A 27,003-nucleotide genomic window follows, 5' to 3' on the forward strand; every position below is an offset into this window, starting at 1 on the left:
CTTCTGTTCCGTGAGAAGTGTGCAAATGAAATAATGCATTGAATTATTGGCACCACTTTTCCTCATTACATTTTGAAATTTATTTTCATTGGCGCCATATATGTTCTATTACTGGTAACATTTTTCGGTATACCATAAGTCGTCTTTTTTTTTATCCCTAATAACATTACCGTCAAAGCAAAGACACAAGTTATGTTCCAGACGTAAAAACATTCTACTATTTTGCACGTTTTCGCCAAAAAAAGAAGTTTCCACTGCAATGAATTTGGTATCTATTTGTTTTTCGACTCTTAAAATTTAAATTACTTATTGATTTCCCACAAGAAAGAATTGATATTTAAGAATTAATATTAACTCTCCTTGGTTCAATTTTCCACAAAAATAATGAAACCAAAAGTAAGAATTTCTTGATTATGTAACTATGGATGACGAGCAATGCTCTGTTAATCGGCTGAATCGTTTTCGAATATTATTGTAAAGTATTTTTTGGCTTGAAAACTAAAAGACTACCAAAAATCTATGAAAAAAATAAATCATTGGTATCAAAATCGAAAATCGATAACAAAATATGAATATTGCGATTTTTGCCAGAGGCAAAAGTCGATTTCTACTTTTAGATGTTTAACCATCTAAAGTCGACCTACACATCCCTTCTCTGTCAAATCTCCGCTGTGCTCTCTTCGGTTTGCAACGTACGTTTCATCCCCCTTCAAAAATAATTTTTATTCATTTTCTAAAGAATCAAACAATTTTAAATAAAAATCATTCAACATAACTAACGCTATCAATTTAGCTGTCGGTGAATATACGAAACGTCGCGTGTTATATAATGAAATAACTAGACTGTGGTCCGCATTCAAATCACGATTTTTGAAAACAATAACAATTTCCCTAATAAAATAATTGCTGCAGTTAATGAACACAGCAAAAAATGGTGATTTGTGTGTTTGTAAATACACAACAAACAAGATAAATGTGTCAATGCAGCAATTGAGAAAGAGAAACAGTCAACAAAATAATAAGTTCGTCCAATAAATTTCAATTGAGAGCGCCAATAGAGAAGTAGAAAAAATAATTTAGTTTCCAAATAACCGTCACATTTGTACATTGTGTAGCGTCTCATTGTGTCAACGTGTGTTGTGTTCTTATTTTCGGGGTTGCATAAATTAACAGCGTGACAAAACACAAAAAATACCTAACAAATATTTGCATAATAAAGTTATTAAAATATAGTAAAGGCCATCGTCGTCGCCGTCGTAGCTGAGATCAGCCAGAAACAAAAACAAACGGAAGAATTTGTAACAAGAAAAAAAGACCAAAACGAAACGAAAATCTTGAATTTGGAAAAAAAATATTTGTTGTTTATTTTTTTCATCTCTGCTTTGTGTTTATATTCCGGCTCAGCTGTTTGTTGTGTGCGAGAGAGTGGTGTTGCCAACCTCTCAGTTGTCATCTATACTCCGGGTTATACGGTAAAGGTATCTTGAAATACCACTAAGGTAAGTAAATCGAATAAGAAAAAAAGTCGCCGGTTCTGATTTGGAAAAGAAATACGTGAGTTCGTTTCGCGAGTGATTAAAAGTGTCGAGGCTAAAATTCTAGTTGGCATCCGATCGAGTCAGAAGATTTTTCCCTAAATTTCAAAATAATTTGAAGTAGGCTGTAGCCCTTTGGAAGTTATTCATATTGGTTTACATCATTAAACATATTCGATACGTTTTACATTTGATGGATATTTAAGGCATAATTAGTTTAAATATTTTTAGTTTTTATTTCCCTCATTCAAAATTTCTGACCATCGCGGTACGACTAGATCTAAGCCTGTGTTAAAAAAATAAATAAATAGAAATTATGAGTGATCAAAATGAGGCAGCTGGCGCCACAGGTGGCGCTGAACAAACATCAACAACAGCAACATCACAGCCTATTCCTGCTACACCCAGATCCAGTGCCACAACTCCTACCTCATCTGTTACCGGTGCACCAGTCAGTCGCCTAAAGGCTCCAACAAATTTCAGCGGTTCATCGTCTTCAGTTTCGAAAATTGGACGACCATGCTCGCATTCAGTTCCAAAGGCAGGCCCTCCACCCCGAGGTATGTATTTTAAATCATTAATTTTCATTTATTATGGAACCTATTTCTTTTAATTTTTTAAACTATTGTTGTATTTATTTGATGGGATACTGTTCCTTTATTTGTTATTAAAAAAAGTTGGCCAAGATTCCATTGTTGTTATTATATGGTTTAGGGCTAAGGCACGAAATACTATGAATTGGGAATGGGCTGTAAATACTCGTCAGTTCAGTTGGTGTTGGACATACGCAGAGGAGAAAATTTCAAGCCCCGATCAAAAGCCGGCTACTTAAAAGGAGTATCATTTTGGAAAGGTTATAGTGTCAACAATAATTTGGCATAAATGTTATAAAGGACCTTTTTTCGACGATTTTTTTTAAATCCGGGTCCAAAAAATCAATAATTTTGATACAACAACGGAACCGTTTTAAATCACTCCATCACCTATATTGTCTAAACCGGGTCTTGGAGCCGAACTTTCGGATCAAATATCCGGGTCCGTCCCCCAGAGAAATACTTTCCCGGATTCAGGGTTCAAATACCTACTTCTAATCCGAGAATTTTTACTAAACTAAATGGTGGTAGTACTCTAAATGCCAAATCTAAAACAATTCCATTCAATGCGGGGCTGTGCAATTAAAAACTTGCCGCGTATTGTGCGGGCCTGTGACACACCGGGGAAACGTCACGCACATCTTCGTCAATTCGTGTCCAATACGAACTGGGACGACTACACCATCTTGATTGTAATTGCGCCAAGACTACCCTGGTTTGTTTAGTCTGCTGGCGTTCTTCGTCTGCAATGGATGGCCGTGGACTCCGAGGCCGGCATTGATCCTGTGATTGCTGATAGCATCGGTATGAATGCCACTCAGACCTACCTGAAAAGCTTCTTGATCTAGAGGCTCACTCTTATAGCGTTGGACCTCTAGATAGTGTATGTCTATCCTGACACACCTGGGTGGGGGAGTTTTATCCACCATATGATGGTCGGGATAACTCTCACGATAACACCCAAGCAGCTACTGCAACGAAAGTATGTAATTATGCTGACGTAAGAGAAGGACTTTTGCCACCTTATGTAGATGGTCCACTGGTGTCATGAGGAGGCATCCTGTCGCAGTTCTCAGAGCTGCATTCTGGCAGGTCTGGATGTGCTTCCACTATGAGATAGGGGTACAACCTTTCACATGTGTCATCGACCACTGGGCCCGACACCATGATTGTACAATCATCCGCATATGTTACAATCTCTATGCCGTCTGGAGGGCGAGGGATTTCGGAAAGGTGGTGGTTAAACAGTTCACTTCACCTTGGGGAACTCGCTGTTTCACTCTAGGGACTTTAGACTTAGACTACTCATGTCAGACCCAACAAAGTATATGTATTCTTGATCAGCGTAAAGTTCAAAGACGATTTAGCGCTGTCTGTCTGTTGTAATCACGCTATCTTTCGAAATAATTGAGATAGAAGGCTAAACATTTGCAGACATGTTTAGTAGAAAGTTTAAGTTCGTAGGCGGGTTAAGTTCGTAAATGGGTCATGTAGGTCCACGTTTTTATATTACCTTAATATAACGGTACCTCTCGATATTCGGTATTTTGATAATTTTAGCGACATTATTTACGGGAATTTGATATTTGGAGTTCGTAATGGATACTACAGCCTATGACAGAAAATTGTTTGTGCTGGTCAACGTCTTCGTATAGCCCCCATATAACGGTACCTCCCTATATTCGGTATTTTGATGATTTTAGCGACATTATTTACCAGAATTGTTTCAAATTTGGCATTTGAAGTTCGTAATGGATATTACAGCCTATGACAGAAAATTGTCTGTGCAGGTCTAACGGTACTTCCCTATATTCGGTATTTTGATGATTTTAGCGTCATTATTCACCGGAATAGTTTCAAATTACGTATTTAGAGTTCGTAATGAGAACTACCGTCTAGAACAGAAAATTGTTTATGCAGGTCCAGGGGCTGGATTCTTGTTATATGAAAATATGAAGTGAAAAATATTTCCTTTATAACATTTTTCATTTGATATTTCTTTCCTTTATAAAAGTTTTCATTTCACATTTTCATAGAATATAGAATTGAAACCCAGGTCTTCGTATAGGCCCAATATATCAGTACCTCCCTATGTTCGGTATTTTGACGATTTTAGGTACAATACTCACCGAAATTGTTTGAGATGTTGTATTTGAAGTTCGTAATGGATGTTGCAGACTGTGACAGAAAATTGTCTATGCAGGTCCAGGTCTACGTATAGCTCATATATAACGGTACCTCCCTATATACGGTACATATTTAATGATTGTATCTATATTATTGAATGTTAATTTCATGTTTCGAATTTAAATATTGTAATGGCTTATGACAAACAATGCCTATGGCGGTCCACGTCGTATAAAAATTTAAAAGAATTTTTAACGGATTTTATTTTTTGAAAATTTCCAAATTCGTTCCAAATGGTGGAGGGTATTCAAAGTTCGGCCTGGCCCAACTTACTGTTTTTTAACTTGTTCAGTATTACCATTGAGATTCCGTCTGGGCCCTCTTATGCTCCTGTACCAACCGGTTGACTTCCACTGTCACTGATTCTGATTCGACTCTTAAAGCTATCGTACATTTAAACCATTGCTCTGATGATTTTATGTGTCATTTTTCATTGCGTGGATCACACGCAGTAGCAATTTTCATCATTCGAATCCAGCCAAGGGACTGAAGATTGTTATATATTTTTCCGACACACCAATTACGTAGGAGTATACAATGTAGCCGTATTGGTTACATTGTAGTTTACATAACAGCCTGTTTATCATCTTTTTAACATGTAAGCAACCTAATCTTACTTGATTCTCTGTGCCATATTAATTACCATACACTTTTCCCCAATTACCAAGCAGTGAAAAAAATGTCTGCAATCGACAGTCGCATTTTATGAAAGATTGAATTTAATTCAGGCAAATAATCCGACCTTAGCCTTGTTTTGCAAACTCATGCATACCGAGTGGTACTTGAGAGCACTTTTCTGTGTCTGTGTTTTTTGTCTTCGGATGTAATCATTAAATGATTTCAAACATTGCGCATTGTTTCCCACACGGAAGATTTCCCAGACTAGTAGCGTGCAACAAACCGGTAGATAAGTCGCTATTTGTGCTAAATGTTGTTTTCGGAAAGGGGGCCAACGACGCTTAGGTGGTGGTGGCAGATGTATTCTCTGCATAACTATAACAATAATAATTTCGGTTAATAATTCAACATCATAAACTGAGACAAGATTAAAACATTGCTTTTACGTAATTCCAAGCAACATTATAATTAAATGTCAGCCACATAATACCGGTCGTTGGTGGGTTGGTTGGTTAGTTATGTATGTATGGATGTGCCAGTGGTAAAGACGAGTTGCTGAGACCGAACTACGGATGACGATGTCTTTTATTCCTAACTAACTACGTTTCTTGCCTTTGTTCACTCACAAAGCAGTTGCCAGTCATAATGAGAGGAAGAAAATCATTCTTTTTTGAAATTTATTTGACTGACTGTGACTTAAGTGTATTGCAAGTTCATTTACGTACTTCTTTTGTATGCTCCGTTGTTTCAAAACAAATGTTCTACATGTGTAATACCATAACATGTTGTTGTCTTTTGCATGACCTCTGCCACTGGTCATGAGGCAACAGAAAGATTTATTGCTATTCCAACTAGTGGAATTTTTCTGGCCAAAAAAGGGCCAACCAATGTGGCGCCTTTAGATTTCTTGTTTTGCGATGGTAGGTTTTTTGTTCGAATGTAGACCGATGTTCCAATTCTTTTATCATTTCTTGTAAATACAATTTCATATTGTGGCTCGAAGTGTGGGAATGAATATTTTGGAGTAAATCCAATTTTTTTTATTTTTTATATTATCTCCATTTTCTTTCCAACGTTTTCAAACCGGAATTTGTCTGACAATAAAGTATGTAATAAACAAACAAATGAGTGAGTTCTTAACTCTTGAGGAACCTTTGTGGAATATGTAAAAAATATTGAAGTTTTTGATACGATGCAAGGTTCTAATGTTTATTCTCCGTAGCATTTTATGGTGGCTAGCGTTCTGGTAATCCCACTACGTGACAGCATTCACACTGTAATGGTTGTTGTTGTGACAATACTTATCTGCGTGTTGCTTTCCGCTAATTTAGTTCCAACTCCATATTAAAAAATTCAGCTGCCTTCATAGACTGTGGCCAAACATTTTCAGAAATCATTTGGGTATGTTTGAAAGGGCAATTGAAAAGATGCCGTGTGGTCATGCTGGTCAACTTTAGCACATTTTCATTGATCCGCGCCCAATACGAATTGGGACGACTGCACCGTCCTAAACGTAGTTGATCTAAAATAAACCTTGTTTATTTAGGCAGCCGACATTCTGCATTTGCAATGGATGGGGTGGACTCCGAGGACGGCATTCATACTCCAATTTTTGATGACATCTGTGACTGTATCAGTAGGACTGCCGCTCCGACCTGCCTGATAGGCTTCTTGTTCCATAGGCTCTCTCTTATAGCTTTGGACTTTCCTCTCTAGATCATGCACGTCTTTCCTGACACGCCTGGTTGGTGGTCAATAACATCAGTATGAATGCTACTCTGACCCCAATGATACATCTTGATCTTATAGCGTTGAACCCCCCTTTCTAAATTGGAACTACACGATCCTGACACGACTGGGCGAGGAAGTTTTATCCATCATATGAGGGTTTGTATTATATCTGAGACCACTAGGTGGTACAGCAATGCAAACATATGGTTATGCTGAAGTACGGACGAATTCCTTGTTAATGCACTTATCCCCTTCTTCCAAACTACGAAAATATCCGTCACTATGTCAACAGCCACACTTATTACAACGCCCAATAAAAGAAATATTTTACAACAAACAACAACAACATCTATCGATCGAAACTCAAAAAATAAGGAGGTACCCCATTGGATGAATCACCATTACGTCGTTCAACGCGGCGTGAAAGCGAATCTTACCCAAATTTCATCTTTTGTTGAAAATAATTTCGTTGAATTCTAACAATTTGATATTTTTGGAACTGAACAGTTGTTAATTAATCTACTTCATTTGACGGTATTTGCTATTTGACATTGAAGTCACATTGAGAAGTTAGAAATTTCATATGTTCTACGAAGTTGTGCATTGAGCTCTTGGGTACAATTTTGTAGCTGATAGTTTTGTTGAAAGTTGACCTGAACACGGAACACGGGTTAAGCATCGATGCTTGCAATTTTGAAATTAAAGATAAAGCTCTTGATGAGATTCTGTGTTAAACTTCATTGCTCTTTTACGAAAAAGCCAGCCGATGAAATTCTTCTATGCCAAATACATTTTGCTTAAGAGAGTAAAAAAAGATTCAAGACGGTTTTCAGTTTGGAACTTGAGGAATCACATTTCTAAATTCGACCGCTGAAAGTTGATGGCTGGAGACACGGGTCTATTTTATTTTAGGTCTTTCATATATGGTTATATATTTTTGATATTCCACTGTACTATGGGTGTACGACATATTTGTTCCAAATTTTTATCAATTCTCCCTGCTCTTTCGACGTTAAACCGTTTGATTCGGTGGAGAGATTTCAAATTACTGACTGCGAAGATATTAATTTAATAAGTATGCCTGCTAAATGTTGTCTGTTAGAGATCCCTCCAGTTGGTGGTACATGATTAAAGAACTAACAATTTCCGACACAACTCAAACTTAATCATATCCAGAGCGAACATAACCAAACCATACCACAACTATAATTTTGATGCTAATTAGCAGCCAGTTCCGAACGAAATATGATAGAAAATCGGAATAGGAACATTGACGGTTTCATGGGCATCTATTTGTTACACGTTCTTTAAGCTAATAATCAATAATTCTTGAATTTTATTGGAATTTTAAAGTCAAGCATAAAATGGAACGACAAAAAGCATGCCGAAGATTATGGTGTTCGAAATCATTTAGTTATGCTTTTTCGGCTTGTTCTGGGAACTAGTTTATCACAAATGGAGAATGCAGAAGCAGATAATCGCAGATACTGACTGCCACAATGATGTCAATTATGTTATCATTCAGATACGCCACAGTTAGACAAAATACGAATAGTACGTGCGTCTGTTTATCTGTCTGCCGGCTTGCTTGAATGAAATAAAGAAAACCAAAAAACACATACACGCGCGAGAGCTTTCTTGCTTTTTTGTTTCTTTTCTGGAGAAATGCAAAGGCCGTCCCCCTACCCGCCACCCAAAAGTAATAGAAAGACAAGCGTGCTGACAGCGATGACATAATTGAGAACAAGTTGCAATATATGAGAATAACGGATCCATTGTCTATTTAGAAATTGTTCCAATTTTTTGAATGCATCATGAAAACAACCTACACCATTTCTAGTGGAATGTTGAAAACAATTTTAAATATATTTTATTCTTGTACTTCAAACAGATCTGGTGGGCCTAAATATTATATTGTTTTATTATTATTTTAAAAACTACAAACATATATAACCGAGGGAAAGTCTTAGTGTTACGCTAAAATCGCATTTTTGTCAGACAAACTGAAGATCTGTCTATCTTTTGTGTATATTATAAACATTTTTAAAGGAGAGAAATTCTGAGTTTTAGGAGAGGTAGGAATAGGAGAAGAGTGAGTAGAAGGGGCAAGTCAATACCAGTGTTAACTGATTTTTTTGTTTCGATGCGACTACTTATGCTCTTAACGAGATCAGTTCGAGTACTGGGTTACTGGGAGAAGAAGTGAGAGTTTGAATCCGCTAATGTCACATCAGTCTTCCTTTTTATACCCTACACCACATAGTGGTAAGGGTATTATGTCTTTGTTGCATTTGCATTTGTTTGTGACATGGAGAAGGAAGCAAGATAGACCCATAGTTACTTTTTAGAATTTTCATAGAATCACTTTTTTAGTCGATTTATGCATGTCAGTCCGTCTGTCCGTGCAAGTCTGTCCGTGTGACCAAAATGCAGGCCGCATTTATTATCCGATTGAGATGAAATTTTGCAAACAACTTTTGTTTTTGCCCAAGGACGAACCTTATTAAATTGGTGATAATCGGATAAAATTTATACATAGCTCCCATATAACTTCAACCGATTTCGGGTTAATTGTACACCAAATAGCCAATATAAGTCCAAATGACCTGAATTTTGGCACATCCAACCAAATTCAATCTAGAAGCAAGTTGATCAAATTTGGTGAAAATCGGTTCAGATATAGCTAAAGCTGTAGCTCCCATATATATGTTTCATCCGGTTTGGTGTTTAAGTCCCTCACATGTGTAATATGCATTCGACAACAATGATATTTGGTACCAGATAACTTATAGAGTTCGGAAATACCTTTGCTAAATGTTATCGAGATTTCGATTTGGATATAGCAATATATTCTTAATTCTATTTCAGGTTTATTGTGCCATTATTTGGCTAATATCAGCCCAAATAGAGTGAATTTCGGGACGTACGTTTCCATTTGGTAGAACTCGGCACCGGTATATATTTATACCCTACACCACTAGGTGGTCAGGGTATTATGTCTTTGTGCATTTGTTTGTAACAGGCAAAAGGAAACGAGATAGAACCATAGTTCCTTTTGATGAGTCGATTTATGCATGTCCGTCCGTCCGTCTGTCCGTCTGTCCATGTATTTTTGTAAACAAAGTGCAGTTCGCATTTATTGCCCTATCCACATGAAATTTTGCACAAATCATTTGTTTGGCCCAAGGACGAACCCTATTGATATTGGAGATAATCGGTCAAAATTTAGATATAGCTCCCATATATATCTTCGTCCGATTTGCCTTTTATTGTGCACCAAACGTGTAATATCAGTCCGAATAGCATGAAATGTTGCACGTACGATCAGATTGGACTTGAAAATAAGTATGCCAAATTTGATCGAAATCGGTTCAGATATAGCTATAGCTTCCATATATATTGTTCATCCGATTTGTTATTTTTGTCCTCCGCAGCCGTAATATGCACTCTGTAACAAGAATATTTGGGGAAATATATCAAATACAGCTCAGAAATACATTTGCTAAATTTTATCGAGATCGGTTCAGATATGGATATAGCTCCCATATATATCTTCGTCCGATTTGCCTTTTATTGTGCACCAAACTAATATTTGCCCAAATTGGATGATATTTGGCACTTACGACCGAATTAAGACTAGAAGCTAGTATGTCAAATTTGGTGAAGATCGGTTCAGATATAGCTATAGCTCCCGTATATACTGTTCATCCGATTTGTCATATTTGTTACCCACAGCTGTAATATGCACTCCGTAACAACGATATTCAGGGATATATATCAAATACAGCTCAGAAATATCTTTGCCAAATTTTATCGAGATCGGTTCCGATTTGGATATAACTCCCATATATATTTTTATCCGATTTCAAATTAATTGTGCACCAAATGGGCAATACAAGTCCGAATTTAAAAGATACAAATGCTCCGGCATATTTAGTCCTTTGAACTTTAAATTACAATTATAATCATAGCGTGTATGATTGAATTCTCCCATAAGAACTTTTTATTGTTATGCGCAGCTCTACTAAATTAGCAAAGTGGTGTAGGGTATCATATAGTCGGCCCCGCACGACTTTAAGACTTTCTTTACTGGTTTTTTAATATAATCCTTCTCGAAGTGATATCATGCACTCTGTAGCAATACTATTTGGTATAAAAGATTAAAATATATGGTATCGTATAGTCGGGCCCGCCCACCTTTTGACTTTTTGAAGATAAATAATAGATTTTATTAATTGGTCGGCCCCGCCCGGTTTTTGACTTTTTTAAGATAAATAATAGATTTTATTCATTAGATCTTCGATCGAGGTATTCCAAACGGAATGGCTAAAGCATTCTGATTGTCGAGGGTACAAAATTACAAGCTATTGTAACGAGATTTTAACAGATTTCCATAAATTTCCCTAGATAAAAGGGAATATAAAACAAGTTGGAAAGTATCTGTCGGTTTGACAATTGAATGGTCAGGCCATATGATCTTTTTTTACTTATATTGCGAGGTGCAAAATTTAAAGACATTTTATGAGAGTTATATATATTTAAAAATTTTGTCTGTTAATTTGCCTATTTTCAAACCTGACATAATATATTGGGCAATGAAATGACCGAATAACTAGATCGGGGTAGTTTCCAGACGATTGATCTACCGATTGAAGAGACTGTCAAACCATGTATAAGCTATTATGTCAGCCGATTTAAAAAGACTCTCATTGAAGAATTTCAAGGTATCTAGAACCATCAAGCCAACATTTTCGAGAGAAAGAACTGGCATATTGACTGCCCACTGCAGTATCAGATATCTGGCATCTAGATGAGTGGTCAGATATCTGAGAATTGTGGTGGCCATATTGATTGTCCACTGCAGTATCATATGTCTAACCTCTAGATGTAATAACGGTCGTCCCGAGTACTGCAGAACATATGAGGGCCAATGAGAGGTAGAGACGATTAAACATCTACCATGCAGTTGTCCCATAGCATATCGAGCATATCATGATTAGGTAAACCTTTATATTACTAGATATTTCTAATTTTTGCTTTTTCCCAATGTGTATACCCTCCACCATAAATAGTATGGAGGGTATAATAAGTTCGTCATTCCGATTTAGACGATTTAGCCCTATAGGGCCCACATACGATTTTAGCCACATTTTTCAATGGAATTGCCTGAAAATCAAAACAAGGAGATCTTTCTGAGTACTTTATCCCCTGGAAGAGAATTGTCTGTATAAGTTTACGATATCGTATAGCCCCCTTAAAACTGTACCCCCCAACATATTCGGTATTTTGATGATTGTAGTCAAATTTTCAATAACAATGTCAAAAAATCCACAAAAGGATTTCCTTCTGAGTACTTTATCCCCTATCTATATAGGTCCACGATATCTTATATCTCCAATATAACGGTACCTCCCTATATTCTATATTTATATGATTTTAGCAACATTTTTCAATGGAATGGTCTAAAAATTCACATTAGAAGTTCTTTCCAAGCACTTTACTTCCTGGAAGAGAAATATCTAAATTGGATCGTATAGCCAACATTCAACGGTACCCCCTGATATTCGATATTTTGACAATTTTAGGGACGATATTCACCGGAGTTGTTTCAAATTTCGTACCTAGAATTCGAAATGGGTACTATAGCCTATGACAACAAATTGCTTATGCAGGCCCACGTCTTCGTATAGCCTCCATATAATGGTATATCCCAATATTCGGTATTATGACAATTTTAGCGATATTATTCACGGGAGTTATTTCAAATTTCGTATTTAGAGTTCGTAATGGGAACTACAGTCTTTGACAGAAATTATTTATGCAAAAAGTTGCTTATTCAGGTCCACGTCTTCATATAGACCCCACTATAATAGCTATATTCGGTATTTTTAAATTTGTAATAGAATATTTGGCGAATGTAATTTTTTTTATTTTTGAAAATATCCAAATTAGTTTCAAATCCTCTAATTCTTCTTAAAATGGTCACGAGTGACCAATGGCCTCCGTGTGAATCAGCTGTCGACACTAATGTTGTATTATATGAGAGAGTAGTGCTCTGATATTGCTAACGTTCGCGACTGACATAAATGATCTATTTTTTATACCCTCACCCATATGGCTAGTTATACCCTCAGCCATATGGCTAGAGAGGGTATATATCATTTGATACGATTAAAACGTAGCTCATCGAAATAACGGTTTTCGAAACTTGGTCTCTTTGGACCAAATCCGTTTCAGGACATTTGCAGTTGATCTAGCGATGTCCGTCCGTCCGTCTGTCTGACTGGTCCAAACTTGGTACATCGTAATGTTATTATCAAACTTAGATCGAGTTCGGAGATGGGCAATATCGGTCCACTCCTTCTAGTGCTTCCCTCACAATTGTCAAGATTTTGAATGATTATAACTCTTATAAAGTGTGATGCAAGAGCCCGTTTGTCTTTAAATTATACACTTGACAATATTTTAATTAACCCAAGGTCTGTTGTGATGATGGAATATATCGGAATATTATGGCCCCACCAAGGGTCAACATTTTGAATATCCATGATGCTCATAAAACGCGAAATTAACATCCGATTTCATTCAGACTTGGTACCTATATATTGAGATATTTCCATCAACAGAATATCTGTTATAAAGATGATAGAGATCGGACCATTGCTTCTGGTACCTCCCCCACATAGAGGCCAAGATTTTCAAAAAACCCAACGCTCAAAAAAAAACGAAAAAGCATCCAACTCTCTTCAAATTTCACACATTTTTTCTAACAAAAAATCTGTTGTGAAGATGATATATATCTGCAAACCCCTTCTGGTACCTCACCCACAAAGGGTCACAATTTTCAATACATTTTTCTGTCATAATTTGCGAAACCAATCAGCGATTCTTTAAGAATTACTATATTTAATTTTAATTTTATTTTTATTCATATTCAATTAACACAGTTACCTAGCCCATAGGGCCATGGACGGTTCCAAAAACTTATAAACATGACTACTCTTTCTCAATCAAAAACCTAAGATTAGTATGGAATTTATTTAATTCGCATACATTTGGATATAAATATTCGACTTTCTTGTAATTTTGCTCATATCAATATTTTATCTGTATTAGATAAAATATGAAAATGGATTACTTCGGTCGACTATATCTGCTACCTCATGCAAATTTTCACATTTTCTAAAAATTATCACATATCTCATATAAAGTCAAGTCAAACTTGGCACGTCATAATATTTTAATCATATATATGTATTTAGATCCGATAGGAAATGGTCAATATTGGCCCATCGAAAGTTTGAAATGGATTTCTGATAGATCAATCTAATTCCCCTTCCACTTGTTTAGACATTTTTTCTGAGTTTCGCAAAACTAGCTCCATTATGCACGCTTCAATAGAATTATTCTCCAATAACTTTGCACATTGTGTACAATATTTAAAATAACACACAAAAACATTTGTTAATGTCACAGGGTATTAAATGTTGTTATCGGCATTAGTGTCAAATTCGCTGGTAATTATCTGATCGGCTTTACTAGCTGGCCGGCCACCGGTCTAGTTTCAATTTGTAAATTAGTTGTTATTAAACATAAATACACAATAACAACAAAACCAACAACGACCACCAACAGAAGCAGCAGCAACAACAACAATAACTACAACCGCTCTTTAAAAAAACCCACATTTCATCAAATCAATTAATTATAAGCCGTATTATTTAATTGTTAATGCTTTTGACAATTGAAATGACAATAAATGTTTTGATCGCCAAGCTGTGAGTGGTATAATGCGTGGGGGTTCTGAGCCGCTGTATAACTCCATGTCTTTTGATATTCACACGATACAAATACCGCTATGGCAATGGGAGGAGAAATATGACCAGAGCTGCTGATAGTAATTTCTGTGACAAGTAAGGGTGTAAGAAAGATTTTGTAAATATTATTTTTCGATTTAAATAAGTAATAAAGTATCAGTCGATTTTCGGACTGGTAAATACTCTCAGTCTGTAAACATTTAGATCAGTATATGTGACTAGCAAGTTCTCGCTACTTTGTCAGCGACAATTCCACCTGAATTTTTTAGAATCGTTCCACCAGTTCATTGTAGTACTCAAAGTGTACAAGTTTTTCATAATTTCTTGGATAGCATTTTAAAATAAAACTTCAAGAACGGATTAACTTTTCAACTGCACCAGTTCGAAAAAACTGTATTCATGTTCTAGATTTTCTTTTTCGAAAAGGATAATCGAAAAATGCTTACTTTTCGCATCAAAATATCTTCAAAATCTTTCGCTTTGAAATATACGAAGAGGATATTAGTTAAATGCTTGCACAATATCAATTTCTCTGGACGAAACTACGCCTTTTTATAACAAAAATTGTATGTAAATCCTACAAACCAACAGTGACCTCAATATCAAATTTAGTACCATTCAATATTTCTCGAACAATCATAGTACGCATTACCAAACCCAATCCCTTCTCTCAAAACTATATAGCAAGAGTGGCCTGCATATAAAATGTCGGAATCAGAGCTATATTCTAAGTCCCGATCCCTAATTTATTACCTTACTTTTCGTAGAGTTATACTACATCAACAGTGACCTCGATACTAAATTTCAGAATTCTTTTTCTATCCAAACGACACATTTTGTGGCATTTCCACCTTTCGTACGTATACAAACCACATCCTTCTCTCATCTACAGGCACCAACAGTGACATCGGTATCAAATATCAGGATTTCAGCTCTATTCCTTCACCCAATGGCAAATTTAGTAGCAATCAAAACAATTGCCACATCTCAACCTCCGATACCAACAGTGACCTTAATAACAAAGTTCAGGCGTTCTGCTCTTTAATTTCCCCCATTATCAAATTAGTACAATTATAGTACGCGTATCCAAAACCTGCTCCTTCTATCAATTCCAGATACCAACAGTGACCTCAATATAAAATGTATGGAGATCCAGTTTTAATCCTTCACATAATAACTAATTTAGTACCATTTTAAAAACCAAAACCACCTAGTACTTTTCGTACATTTATAGTACACATTTCCAAAACCAACAGAGACTTTAATATCAAATTTTTAGGATTACAGTCATATATCTTCACCCAATATCACATTTAGTACCATTCATCACTTTTCGTACAATTGATGTATAAATTTCGGAAACCACCTCCATATGTCCAGGCTACACATCAACAGCGACCCTAATACCAATTTTCTGATTTGGAACACTATCTGTTCTCTAAATACAAAATTGTACCAAGTACTTTTCGTGCACTCCGAATTTCGAATTTCCGATAAACCTTTATCCTACGCTCCATCAGCTCATTCCGTTTGTCCAATGTAGAGCATTCAATTTTTAGTTCATTCTAGCATTTTTGGTACCCTTTTTTCCAAAAACCCAGCCTTATCACACACCTACCCACCAAGGCTGACCAAAAATAATATATGCAAAAATATTAGCACGTAAATGATTTGAAAAAGAAAAAGTAAAAAAGCGTAAAGTTCGGCTGGGACGAACTTTGAATACCCTCCCTTTGAATACCCTACCCTTGGAACGAATTTGAAAATTTTCAACAACAAATAAAATTTGTTACAAATTCTGTTAAAAATCTTAAAAATATGGGAAGTCGTTATATTGGGGTCTATACGAAGACGTGGCATAGGCAACTTCTGTCATAGGCCATTACCATTCAAATACGAGACTAGAAACAATTACGTTGAATAAAAAATCGATAAAAACATCAAAATATGGAATATAGGGAGGTACCGTTGCATGGGGGCTACACGAAGACCCGACCCGTATCTGCAAAGATAATTTCATGTCACAAGCTGTAGTACTCGGAACTTTAAATACGAAATTTGAAACAATTCTGGTGAATATTGTACCTAAAATCGTCAAAATACCGAATATAGGGAGGTGCCGATATATGGGGGCTATACGAAGACCTGGACCTCACAGACTGTAGTTCCCTTTAGGAACTTCAAATACAAAATTTGAAACAATTCCGGTAAATAATGTCGCTAAAATCATCAAAATACCGAATATAAAGAGGTACCTTTATAGGGGGGGGGGGGGGGGGGGGGGTATACGAAGAAGTGGACCTGCGTATTCAATTTTTCGTCATAGGCTGTAGTGACCATTACGAACTCTAAAATCAAAAATAAAATCATCAGAATACCGAATATGGGGGGGGGGGGGGGGTACCGTTGTATGGAGGCTATACGAAATCGTCTCAAAAATATATATACTTTGTTATGTCTAAAATTATTATATCGATGAGTTACAAACGGAATGACGCACTTAATATACCCTCCATACTATGTATGGTGGAGCGTATAAAAATAGGCCAATTTTGGTTTCAGATCTACAGAAACTTTACCTAACAATATATATATATATATATAATTTTTTTTTTTTGAAGGAATCATATGTTCGTATGTATATCGAAAGAAGTTAAATGCGAAAAGCAACAGTTGTATGCGTTTTTGCACATTTTGGACCGACCGAATATCGCCTTTGATGCCTTATGTTAATCATTACCATCTAATTTATGTATATCGAAAGAAGTTAAATGCGAAAAGCAACAGTTGTATGCGTTTTTGCACATTTTGGACCGACCGAATATCGCCTTTGATGCCTTATGTTAATCATTACCATCTAATTTATGTATATCGAAAGAAGTTAAATGCGAAAAGCAACAGTTGTATGCGTTTTTGCACATTTTGGAATTTTTTGTGTTTCAATAAAAATCAATAATTTGTGAAACAAACGAATTGGTGCATTTTTGTGGCATCTTGGAAGCAACACCATTAATAATAATTTTAGATAATTGGATTAGTTCATCATTTTTATTTTTTTAATTTCCGCACATCCATGATTAAAACTGCCTCATACATGGGTTTATAGACAATTTTTTTGTCGTAAAAGTTGTAAGCCTTAGTGTAACCTTGAAAATATATTTCATTATTAAAAAAATACTCTACGATATGAAAAGTAGCTCAGAGCGAGGGCGTTTGGTAGTTAGCTAGAAAGAGCTTGCAATTCTAATCATTGATCAATTAAAAATGCATTTTTTTGTGATCGGTTAAAAATACTTAATAATTATTCATCCATCCGCTGGGTGGATAGATCACCCAGCCGATTGTTTTGGTTGTGTTCTCGTTTTGTTTTGAGCTAGCTGCCTGTATTTCAGCGAAGAAAAAAAATATGGTTCTAGAATTTTATCTCTGTCGTGGGAGTAGTATCTTAATTTGTTGCTTTGATCATTTTTAGCTTTTTTGTTGGTAAGCATTTTATTAGAAGATCTACGGCAACGGTATCTGTTGCCTATTGTTTACTGTGTTTGGCCGTGTGACATACCTGTTCCCTGTACGCCCGTCCATACCCGTCGAATGACGTTTTTATATAACAAATTAATTAAGTTTACAACTATGACTTACATGCCTGCTTACGTTCGTTCATTCGATTCACATGTGTTGTATGAATAATCTTGATTGGGGTATGGAAAGAGGATATTCTCTCATATGGTTGTCATATATTTTAAGTATATACAATTATTTTGTGATCTGGAAGAGATTACATCATTTTTTGATATTATTTAAATAATATTAATTCAATTTTTCAAACAAAGATCCCAGTTGGAAATCGATGAATTTCAATTTATCTAAGGAATTCATACCACATCTCTTTAATCCAGCATAAATATAATAAACATATATGTTTAATAGCAAGTTATAAAGCTTCAGTAGGCGTATCGACAGGTATGCATATGGAGGATGATCCATAGCTATTAGACCAAATAGTCTGTTTATCAGTCAGACTGATGGACGGAGTGAGTTTCGTCCAAAGAGACTTAGGGTCTAAAATCATTATTTCGATAAGGCACATTTTTGCCGTATAATAATAATTTTTAATTTTTTTTAAAATTTTATTGAATGAAAGCAATCAAATTTTAGAATAAGTTTAGATTTGTTCGAATTGGTCACCTTTGGCAAAAATTATGGCCTTCAAACGGCCAAGGTAACCGTCACACGCTGCCTGAATGTTGCTCTGCGGTATTTTGGCCCATTCCCGTCGAAGCGCTTGCTTGCGGTGATCGACACTTTGGTATTTTTTAGTGCCAACCTTGCTTTCCAAAACACTCCAGATACAATAGTCCAACGGATTGGTATCCAGAGATTTTGGTGGTCATTGTGCGCTGGAAATGAAGCGAGGAACCTCATTTTGTAACCTTTCTTGGGTGGCCGCTGAGTGCGATGGTGCTGAGTCCTGTTGGAATGTCCAAGGTCTGCGCATACATTTATGCATGCCCAAGGCTTTAATACACCCTCCAAAATATTTTCGTGATAATATTCGGCATTTATTCGATTAATACGAACGGAGAGCGACCATCGGCTGTTATGGCGGCCCACACTATCATGGCCCGCGCTTGAGTTCTGGTGGCCCACCGAAGGTGCATTTTCAGCCGACCTCTTTGGCAAGTAAACAGGAACATTTTGTTTGTTAAAAAACTGCTGGACAACGAATATTTTCTCCTCGGAAAAAACCAAATTCGGCAGTTCACAACTTTCGGCCAAGCGAATCAACTCTTTAGCTCTTTTGGGTCTATTTCTTTCAGTTGCGGCGTAAGTTCTTGTACTTTTTGGAATTTCAATGGCTTTACCCCGAGCTAATATTTGCCGAATGGGATATTGCGATATATTCAACTCACGAGTTATTTTTCGGCCACTGCGACGCGTTTCGATCAAGTCGCTTCTTTACATTTCGAACCATTTCTGCTTATGTTGCAGTTTTGTTCCGTCCACTTCATAGACGTCGCGCTACGCTACCAGTATCACGGCAACGAGCGATGGTAGAAAACACAAAAGATTTATTCACATTTAAATGCTGTAGTGCTCCAACGGTAGCCACTTGTGGTTTTCCTGCCAAATTTAAAGAAATGAATTCCATCACGAATAACTTTTTTTGTGGAGAATCCAAAATGCTTTTGTACGCTTGTAAACAATATAATGAACTGTCACTGGAATAATTTTAACAGCTGTCGGACGACTGGCTTTGAAATGACAGCCGTCTTAAGTTGGTTGCAGTTTTTTTTTATCTCATCTTGTATTGAGATGTACTAAGTCTTAATGGAATCGGATGCTATTTTCGCGTTTATGAGCTTCATGGATATTCAAAATTTTGATCGTTTGTGGGGGAGGTACCAGAAGGAGTGGACCGATATATTCCATCATAACACCAGACCTTGGGTTAATAAAAATATTTGGATGTGTGAAATTTGAAGACAGTCGGACTCTTACATCACATATTATAAGAGTTAGAATTATTCAATATTTTGACAGTTGGTGGGGGTGGCACTTGATGGAGTGGACCGATATTGTCCATTTTCGCACCTGTCCTAGCAATGATGCAAATATTAGGATTTGCAAAGTTGGAGCAAAATTAAATTATCCTTTCTCTTTCTGTGCAGGGTACATAACTTGTGAAACAAGTCGACGATTCTTTACAACACTCAGTCAGTCTTAGGTCCGATACGAATTGGTCAATATTGGCCAACTGCTTCGGAACCTCCCCCATAAAGAGTCAACAGTTTGAATAATCATAAGTTAAGGCTGGGGGTATACATCTGTCGGCAAAACCGACTGATACTATTCAACTTGTTTTGGAACATCTCGACATTTTGTGGAGTAGGTACCAGAAGTAGTGTACAGATATTGCCCATCTCCGAACTCGAACTAAGTTTGATAATAATATTACAATGTACCAAGTTTAAACAAAAGGGGATACTCCCTTCGATAATTAACGTGCGCACCAGCACCGGAAATCGCTAGATCGACTCAAAATTTCCTGAAACGGATTTGATTCAAAAAGACCTAGGGTCTAAAGCCGTTACTTCGACTAGGCACGATTTAACCGTATTGAATGATGTATACCCTTTCTAGCCATATGGCTGAGGCTATAACCCTGTATTTCGACAAATGCCCTGGGTATTCATGTTGATTGTGTCTTGCTACCACCATTTAAAATTTAACTTCTCGCCTGTATCTAAAAAGTCCAGCGGATTTAAATCGTCAATTGCATTGCATGTACGTCATATAAATTCGCATAACATACTATTGTTTTTGTTATTGTAGAGCAGCGGCCCGTTTAAGATGACATTGAAATGACTCAATCTGCTAATGTTACCCATCCCATTGATTCAGTGGGCGCAAGAATATTGTGACTTATCCTCTATCCATGCACGTACCCATAACTACTTAGCTATTGTTAAAGCAAGAACAGGGGGAGCAACCGGTCAGTTACGGTGATGCAATAATACCAACACAATTTGGGAATAAGCATGGACAACAACAAAGTAAAATATTCTGGATAAAATTTTAGAGTTCTGGAATACGCACGGGTGGTGGTGAAAGGGGCCTGAAAAAATATTGGAAGTAGATTAGAATAGCATTTGTCTATTTTAGTAGCGTTGTTGTGTCGCTGTGTTGTTGTTGTCATTGTCGTTGTTGATGTTATTGTTTGTGGTTGGTTGTAGTGGAGCACACCTACAATTCCGATAACAAATAAAGAAAACGTGAAATTAAAAACAAATGCCGGTAACATTTTGCCCCCCTTTTCCTCCAAAGAGAGAATTTGCAAATATCGCCGTTTAATGTCTTGCCCTCTTCAATACTCAACGCTCTCATTAGGCAAACCAAGTTGGGGTATTTCCCCGAAAGAGAGAAAGAGTAAATACTCATTCGCTTATGCGATCGTGTTGAGCTGTAGAATTGTTTAGAGCCGACTGCTCTGTTCTCTGTAGCCAGCACAACAGCTAGCGACGAAGCAAACCCGCTTCGTATTAAACTTTAGTTACTGTTACGATACTAAGCTAGACGGACGTGTTTGTCGTGTTCAAAATAGAAAAAATCTAACGCAAAGTTAAAAAAACACTAATTTAGCAACAACTACAACAAACCAGAAAAGTAATAAAAAGATTAACATCGAAACCGAACACAAACTAAAATTTACTTGAATTTCAAAACGATTTTCATTTGTGAACGAGGAATTGTGGATAAACAGAGAAAAAGAAACACAACAACACGAAATTAAACGAAATTGTTTTAAATAAAAAAGGTGATTTGAATTAATTCCTAGAATAGTTGCTAATGTTTGGTAATTGTTCGATCGCTGCACTGAACGCAAAATTAAAGCACGAACTAAATAAAATTTACACTCGCACTTGTTTTTATAGTTCCACTGGTGTCACGTTCAAGATTCTGTTTTGAAGGTCCTTTTTCGAATTTAAAAATTACTTTGACTTCTTGAAAAAAAAAAAAAAAAAAAAAAAACAAAACAAAAAATTGTGAAACGAAAACAAGGATAACTAATAGTTTAAAATAATCAAAAATACAGTAATTTATTGAAATACATCAGATACACAAGAAAAACAACTTCGAAACAAAATTACAAAAATTGGAAAACAATGCCAAGCAACAAAGTTGTGAAATCGATCGTCGGCCGCTTCAGGTCGCCAAAAGTTGTTGTTTTTGTTGAAAAAAATGGTATTCTGTGTGTTTCCAAGCAAGTTCCTCAAATGACACGACGAACAACAGTGGTCCACGGTAATTGACTAAGACAAAAAAAAAAAAAAAAACTGTGGAAACGCCATTATCCCTTGGGGATACCCGTCCCGTCCCGACCCCCAGTATTCTTGGTTTGTGCCTCGTTAATGAGCATCTCATGCTCAATGGTGTTTGTACTGGATTGTCGCACATATTTGGTTTTCGGTGTGACTCTGTGACGCCGGTTCTGTTTTGGATTCTCGTCTTGAATTTCAAGTAGTTAAATTACTAAACAATGCAATTATTCGCACTTGTCACTGTCATTCGTACGATCGTTCGTTCGATTGCGGCAGCATTTCGTAAAGCGTTTGGGTTCTTTTCTCCTCGTCGGGGAGAATTTGAGCGAGAGAGGGAGGGGGAGGACACATGAATAGTGTAATTAGTTGCTAGTTGTATGGTGAATCACGTCTCAAGACCCAATACTGTTTGATATTTGCCATAACACGATTGTATCCAAAATTAGTGATATTCAGTTTCTTTTGGAATACCTTCAAAAGCAATAACAAACACCCAGCTTGGCAAACAAAATAGTTGGACTTAATTTTTGAAAATTGTTTTGTGGAAGTCTTCCGGTTATCGATTAGATAACGACGTGGAACTATTTTCAATTCTCAATTAGTGTCTTAGTTTTCGCACTTGATTTGCTTTATTTATGACACGAATTTGCAAAGCTAATTTTGCAGTGCCAATGCAAAACTATTTAATTAAATGCAGTTTTTTTTTTTTTTTTTTTGAAAAAGAGATCGTATGAAGTGTTTGGAAATGGAAAAAATTTGAGTTGTTTCACAACCTCTAAGAGAGGAGGGAAAATTCGGTTTGGCCAAAAAGTGTAACATAGTGACATTGTAGTTAAGAGCCAGTGGTTAATTCTTTAATACGATATCGAAAAAAAAATCGATCGAAATTAATTTGAATATGTAATTTTTAACTTGATTAGGTTAAAAATTTCGGCAGAAATATCGAAATAAAATAAACATCGAATGTTAGAGTACAACCCCAGTTGTTTCTATTCAAATTTTCATGGTCATCAATTTAAAAATCACACTCAAAATGGAATGCGAGAATTTGACACCCGCTTTATTTAGCTGTTCCCTAAATATTCGTCGTAGACCCCATAAAGTATATATATATTCATAATCAGTATAAAATTCTAAGTCGATTTAACGATTTCCGTCTGTCTGTCTGTTGAAATCACGACACGGCCTACATTGTTTGAAGTAAAGCTTAACAATTTGGCAAAACAATTTGTATTGTGTCTAGGATGTTTGGTATTGAAAATAAGCTATATCGGTCTACGTTTTGGTATAGCCGCCATATAACGATACCTCCCGATATTCGGTATTTTGATGATTTTTTTCTACATTTTTCCACGGATTTGTATAAAAATTGGTTTATGTAGATCATAATGGGTTCAAGATCCAGTAACGGAACATGGTATGTATAGGTCCATGTTTTCGTATAGCCCCCATATAACGGTACCTCCCGATATTCGGTTTTTTTTGGCGATTATTCACTGAAATTATTTCAAATTTCGTATTTGAAGTTCGTAATGGATACTACGTCCTATGATAGAAAATTTTCTATGCAGGTCCCGTTTTGGTATATTTTTACGATTTTAGTTACATTAATCACCGAATTTTTGTTTCAAGTTTCGCATTTTAATATTGTAAAGGCTTATGACAAAAGTTGCCCATACAGGTCCACGTCGTTGTATATACCCTAATATAATGGCTACATTCGGTATTTTTAAGATTTCAACAGAATTTCAAATCATTCTAAAATGATGCTTTGTAGGATTTAATCTGGTATTTTAATCTGCAATATTGACGAAAACACCACATATCTAAAACCAACGGATTCCAAGTAACCTTAATGCAAAAATTTGAAAAAAAAAATTGTAGAAGAAAAATTGTATGTAGAAAAAAAATTGCCTCCACGATTCAGTTTCGGGTTCTATAGAAACAATTTCGTATAGCTCCCATATTGTGGTACCTCGTGATAATTGATATACAATTTCGAATCGAATTGGGTGTAATCTTGCTCTTAAGGTTCTTATTGGATGAAATTTCCCCTACCTTCAATTTTTAACATCGGTCCAGGTTTGGGCATAAGCTGCAGCCGGTCGAGTTTAATGGTTGCCAAGGTCCCGATCACAGTTCCAGCATATATCTTTTGAAATCCTAATGAGTAGAAAATATGCCCGCAAAAATGTTCAATTTAGATCGAGATCTTGGAATTATCGATATTTTTTAAGGCCCTAACAATATTTTTGAACCGAATGAAGGTTCTAACAATATTTTTGAATTCACATGCATATGTCCCAATAACAAATTTTTTTGGGATTTTAAAATACTAATCTCACAATTATTTCAAGAGCGGATATATAGAAACCCAACAACATCTGGTATATCGACCTCGAATGTTTTTATACTTTTTTTGGAAACGCAGTTGGACATCTTTAAAAATTTGTTTTTATGTCGTTGCATTCCTTGTTTACTTGACGTTGTGTCTCCCCTCATTTGTGTATTTTGAATTGATGTACTTGTTATTGTTATGATTTTGATGTTTATGTTTATTTTTATTGTTATTGTGATTCGGTTTTAATGAAGTGTTCACTTTTATTTGCCTAGTCACACTGTGGCTGTTGTCTTTTGGTGTTGACGACGCTCGCTTTTTTTGTTTTTTTTTTTTTTTTTTTTTTTTTTTTTTTGATACAAAAGAAACAAACGAATTAAAGTTGTTTTTTAATTCAGTTTTGCGAACGGCGGCAATTCCGACATTTGCTGCTTTTGTTTTTGTTGGGTGATTATTTGTGCTTGCGCTGCTGACGAAACGAAGCATGGATTTAACAATTGCCGTTCGTTTGCCAGCCAGTCAGTCAGTCAGCCAGCCACTTCGTTCTGAAAACTTGTTTTGAACCTTGACTTTTGTTTTTTTAATGTTTCGAATTTCGCATTTCTACTTTTTCTCAACAATTATTTTTTTTTTTTCGTTTTGCTGCTGCTTATTTCGACAATTTCACTGAAAAAATTATTTATGTTTTTGTCTCTCTCTTTTTTTTGGAATAATTTCCTTTTATAATTTCATTTTCTAACAACTGAAATGAAATTATACGGACTAGACTGGCTGGTAACTAGAATACCTCGTCGTCGTCGTCAGCATCTTTGAAGTTGACTTTCTTTTGAATGCCACAACGAGGTTCTTGACCAAGTTTCGCCATCTGCATTCAAACCTTGCTTATTTATTTGGTGAATGTGTGGTGCATTTCTCTTTTGTGGGCATTGAAGACAACCAACCAAACAATGGCCAAAAGTTGGCAATTCTCCCTGTCTCCATGCGAAAGCTGCCACATGACCCCATTCCAACGCCACTTTGCCGATGACATCGCAAATGCCAATTCATGTTTACAATCGTCGTAATTACACCTGAGAACTATTCGATATGCCGACAGAATTGAAAATTTTTCTTTTGTTTGTGGCATAAATTCTTAAGTTGTGTTTCTATTATTTTCACTTCTTGGAAAAAAACAAATCTGGGAAAGGCCTTGAAGACGTCATGAGTTTAAATTAAGAGACGAATTGAAATACAAAGTGTTTCCTTCATATGAATCTAAATTTGGCATAGATTTTGTTTAGGAAATATCTTTACATTTCTCCACAGTTAGTGAGGAAAGTATTGGAAATATAAATGTTTGCTAAATGCCCATTTGTTTATTAGCTAAGTGGTTTCTAACTTTGGAAGTAAAGTGGCTTCAAATACTAAATTTTAGACAATTCAATAGAAAAAATGGACGAGGTAGCTATAAATGTCAGCTATACGTGGTCCTATAAAGAAAATGCTGCTGCTACACACCGTTTCCAACTTAAAATACAAAATTTTAAACTATTCAATCTGAAAATTTGTAGCAAATCCGGGCGTACCGTTATGTGATGCCTATATGCGTACATAATTTGCAAAACGATCTTATTTATAACTTCAAATATCGAATTCCAGACTATTTCATTAACAACATTGAACAAAATAATAAAATATCGAATTTTTGGAGGTACTATTTGTGGGCTCTAAAGAAAAGCGTAGACATATATCAAGAATTATCTGCCTGGGTATAAACTTCAAGTAACAAATTTGCTCTAAATTATTAAAACGTTGTATGTTTGGTATCGTCACATTTTATAGTTTTCGTGCACAATAAAGTACATATTTCCAAAAACATCCCACTGTCTAAATCCTACACACACATTGACCCATGTAGTAAAACTCGTAACTCAAGCTATATACCTACACTATAGCATTTTAAATCTATTTAGTAGTTTTTTTTACGGATTTTAAAATCCACTACCTTGTCTAAACGCTACACCTCACAGTGATACTAAAAGAACAAATTCATAAATTTAGTTATTTACGTATACCATATATCATCATGCATTTCATATATTCATCACCATTAAGTACTTTTCGGATTCGTAATAATAGTACATATATCCAAATTCACCTATTCATGTCAGGCATACTTCTTTAATTCCCATATAACATTTTAAGATTTTAGCTCTTTCCGTTAAAAACATCATGGTACCGAATTAGTAGCTTTAAGCACTTTTCGTATACTTAAATTTCCAATTTCATAAAAACCACTCCACTCCATTAAATATTCCTCAGAATTCTTGCTGTATTCGTTCGCCCTTTTAGACTTTTTCGTGGTCTTCTAGTATGAATTTCCAA

At 35.8% G+C, this 27,003-nt stretch overlaps 1 protein-coding gene across 11 annotated transcripts in view; it reads left to right on the top strand.

The window, feature by feature from the left end:
* Positions 1 to 770: 770 nt before the first annotated feature.
* The window catches only part of LOC101888705 (restin homolog), a 126,634-nt gene continuing 100,401 nt past the window's right edge, over positions 771 to 27,003 (top strand). For 2 of the 11 annotated variants that reach the window (XM_005182956.4, XM_059129757.1), the window contains exons 1-2: positions 776 to 1,499; positions 1,767 to 2,095. In XM_005182956.4, coding sequence (XP_005183013.1) covers positions 1,852 to 2,095 — 244 coding nt within the window. In that variant the 5' untranslated portion in view covers positions 776 to 1,499; positions 1,767 to 1,851. Of the gene's footprint in view, positions 1,500 to 1,555; positions 2,096 to 21,511; positions 21,797 to 27,003 lie in introns of those variants that run through there. The other 9 variants (XM_059129756.1, XM_059129758.1, XM_059129755.1 and 6 more) reach the window with 9 other exon arrangements.

Source organism: Musca domestica, unplaced genomic scaffold, assembly GCF_030504385.1.
Source record: "Musca domestica strain aabys unplaced genomic scaffold, Musca_domestica.polishedcontigs.V.1.1 68, whole genome shotgun sequence".
Lineage (NCBI taxonomy): Eukaryota > Metazoa > Arthropoda > Insecta > Diptera > Muscidae > Musca > Musca domestica.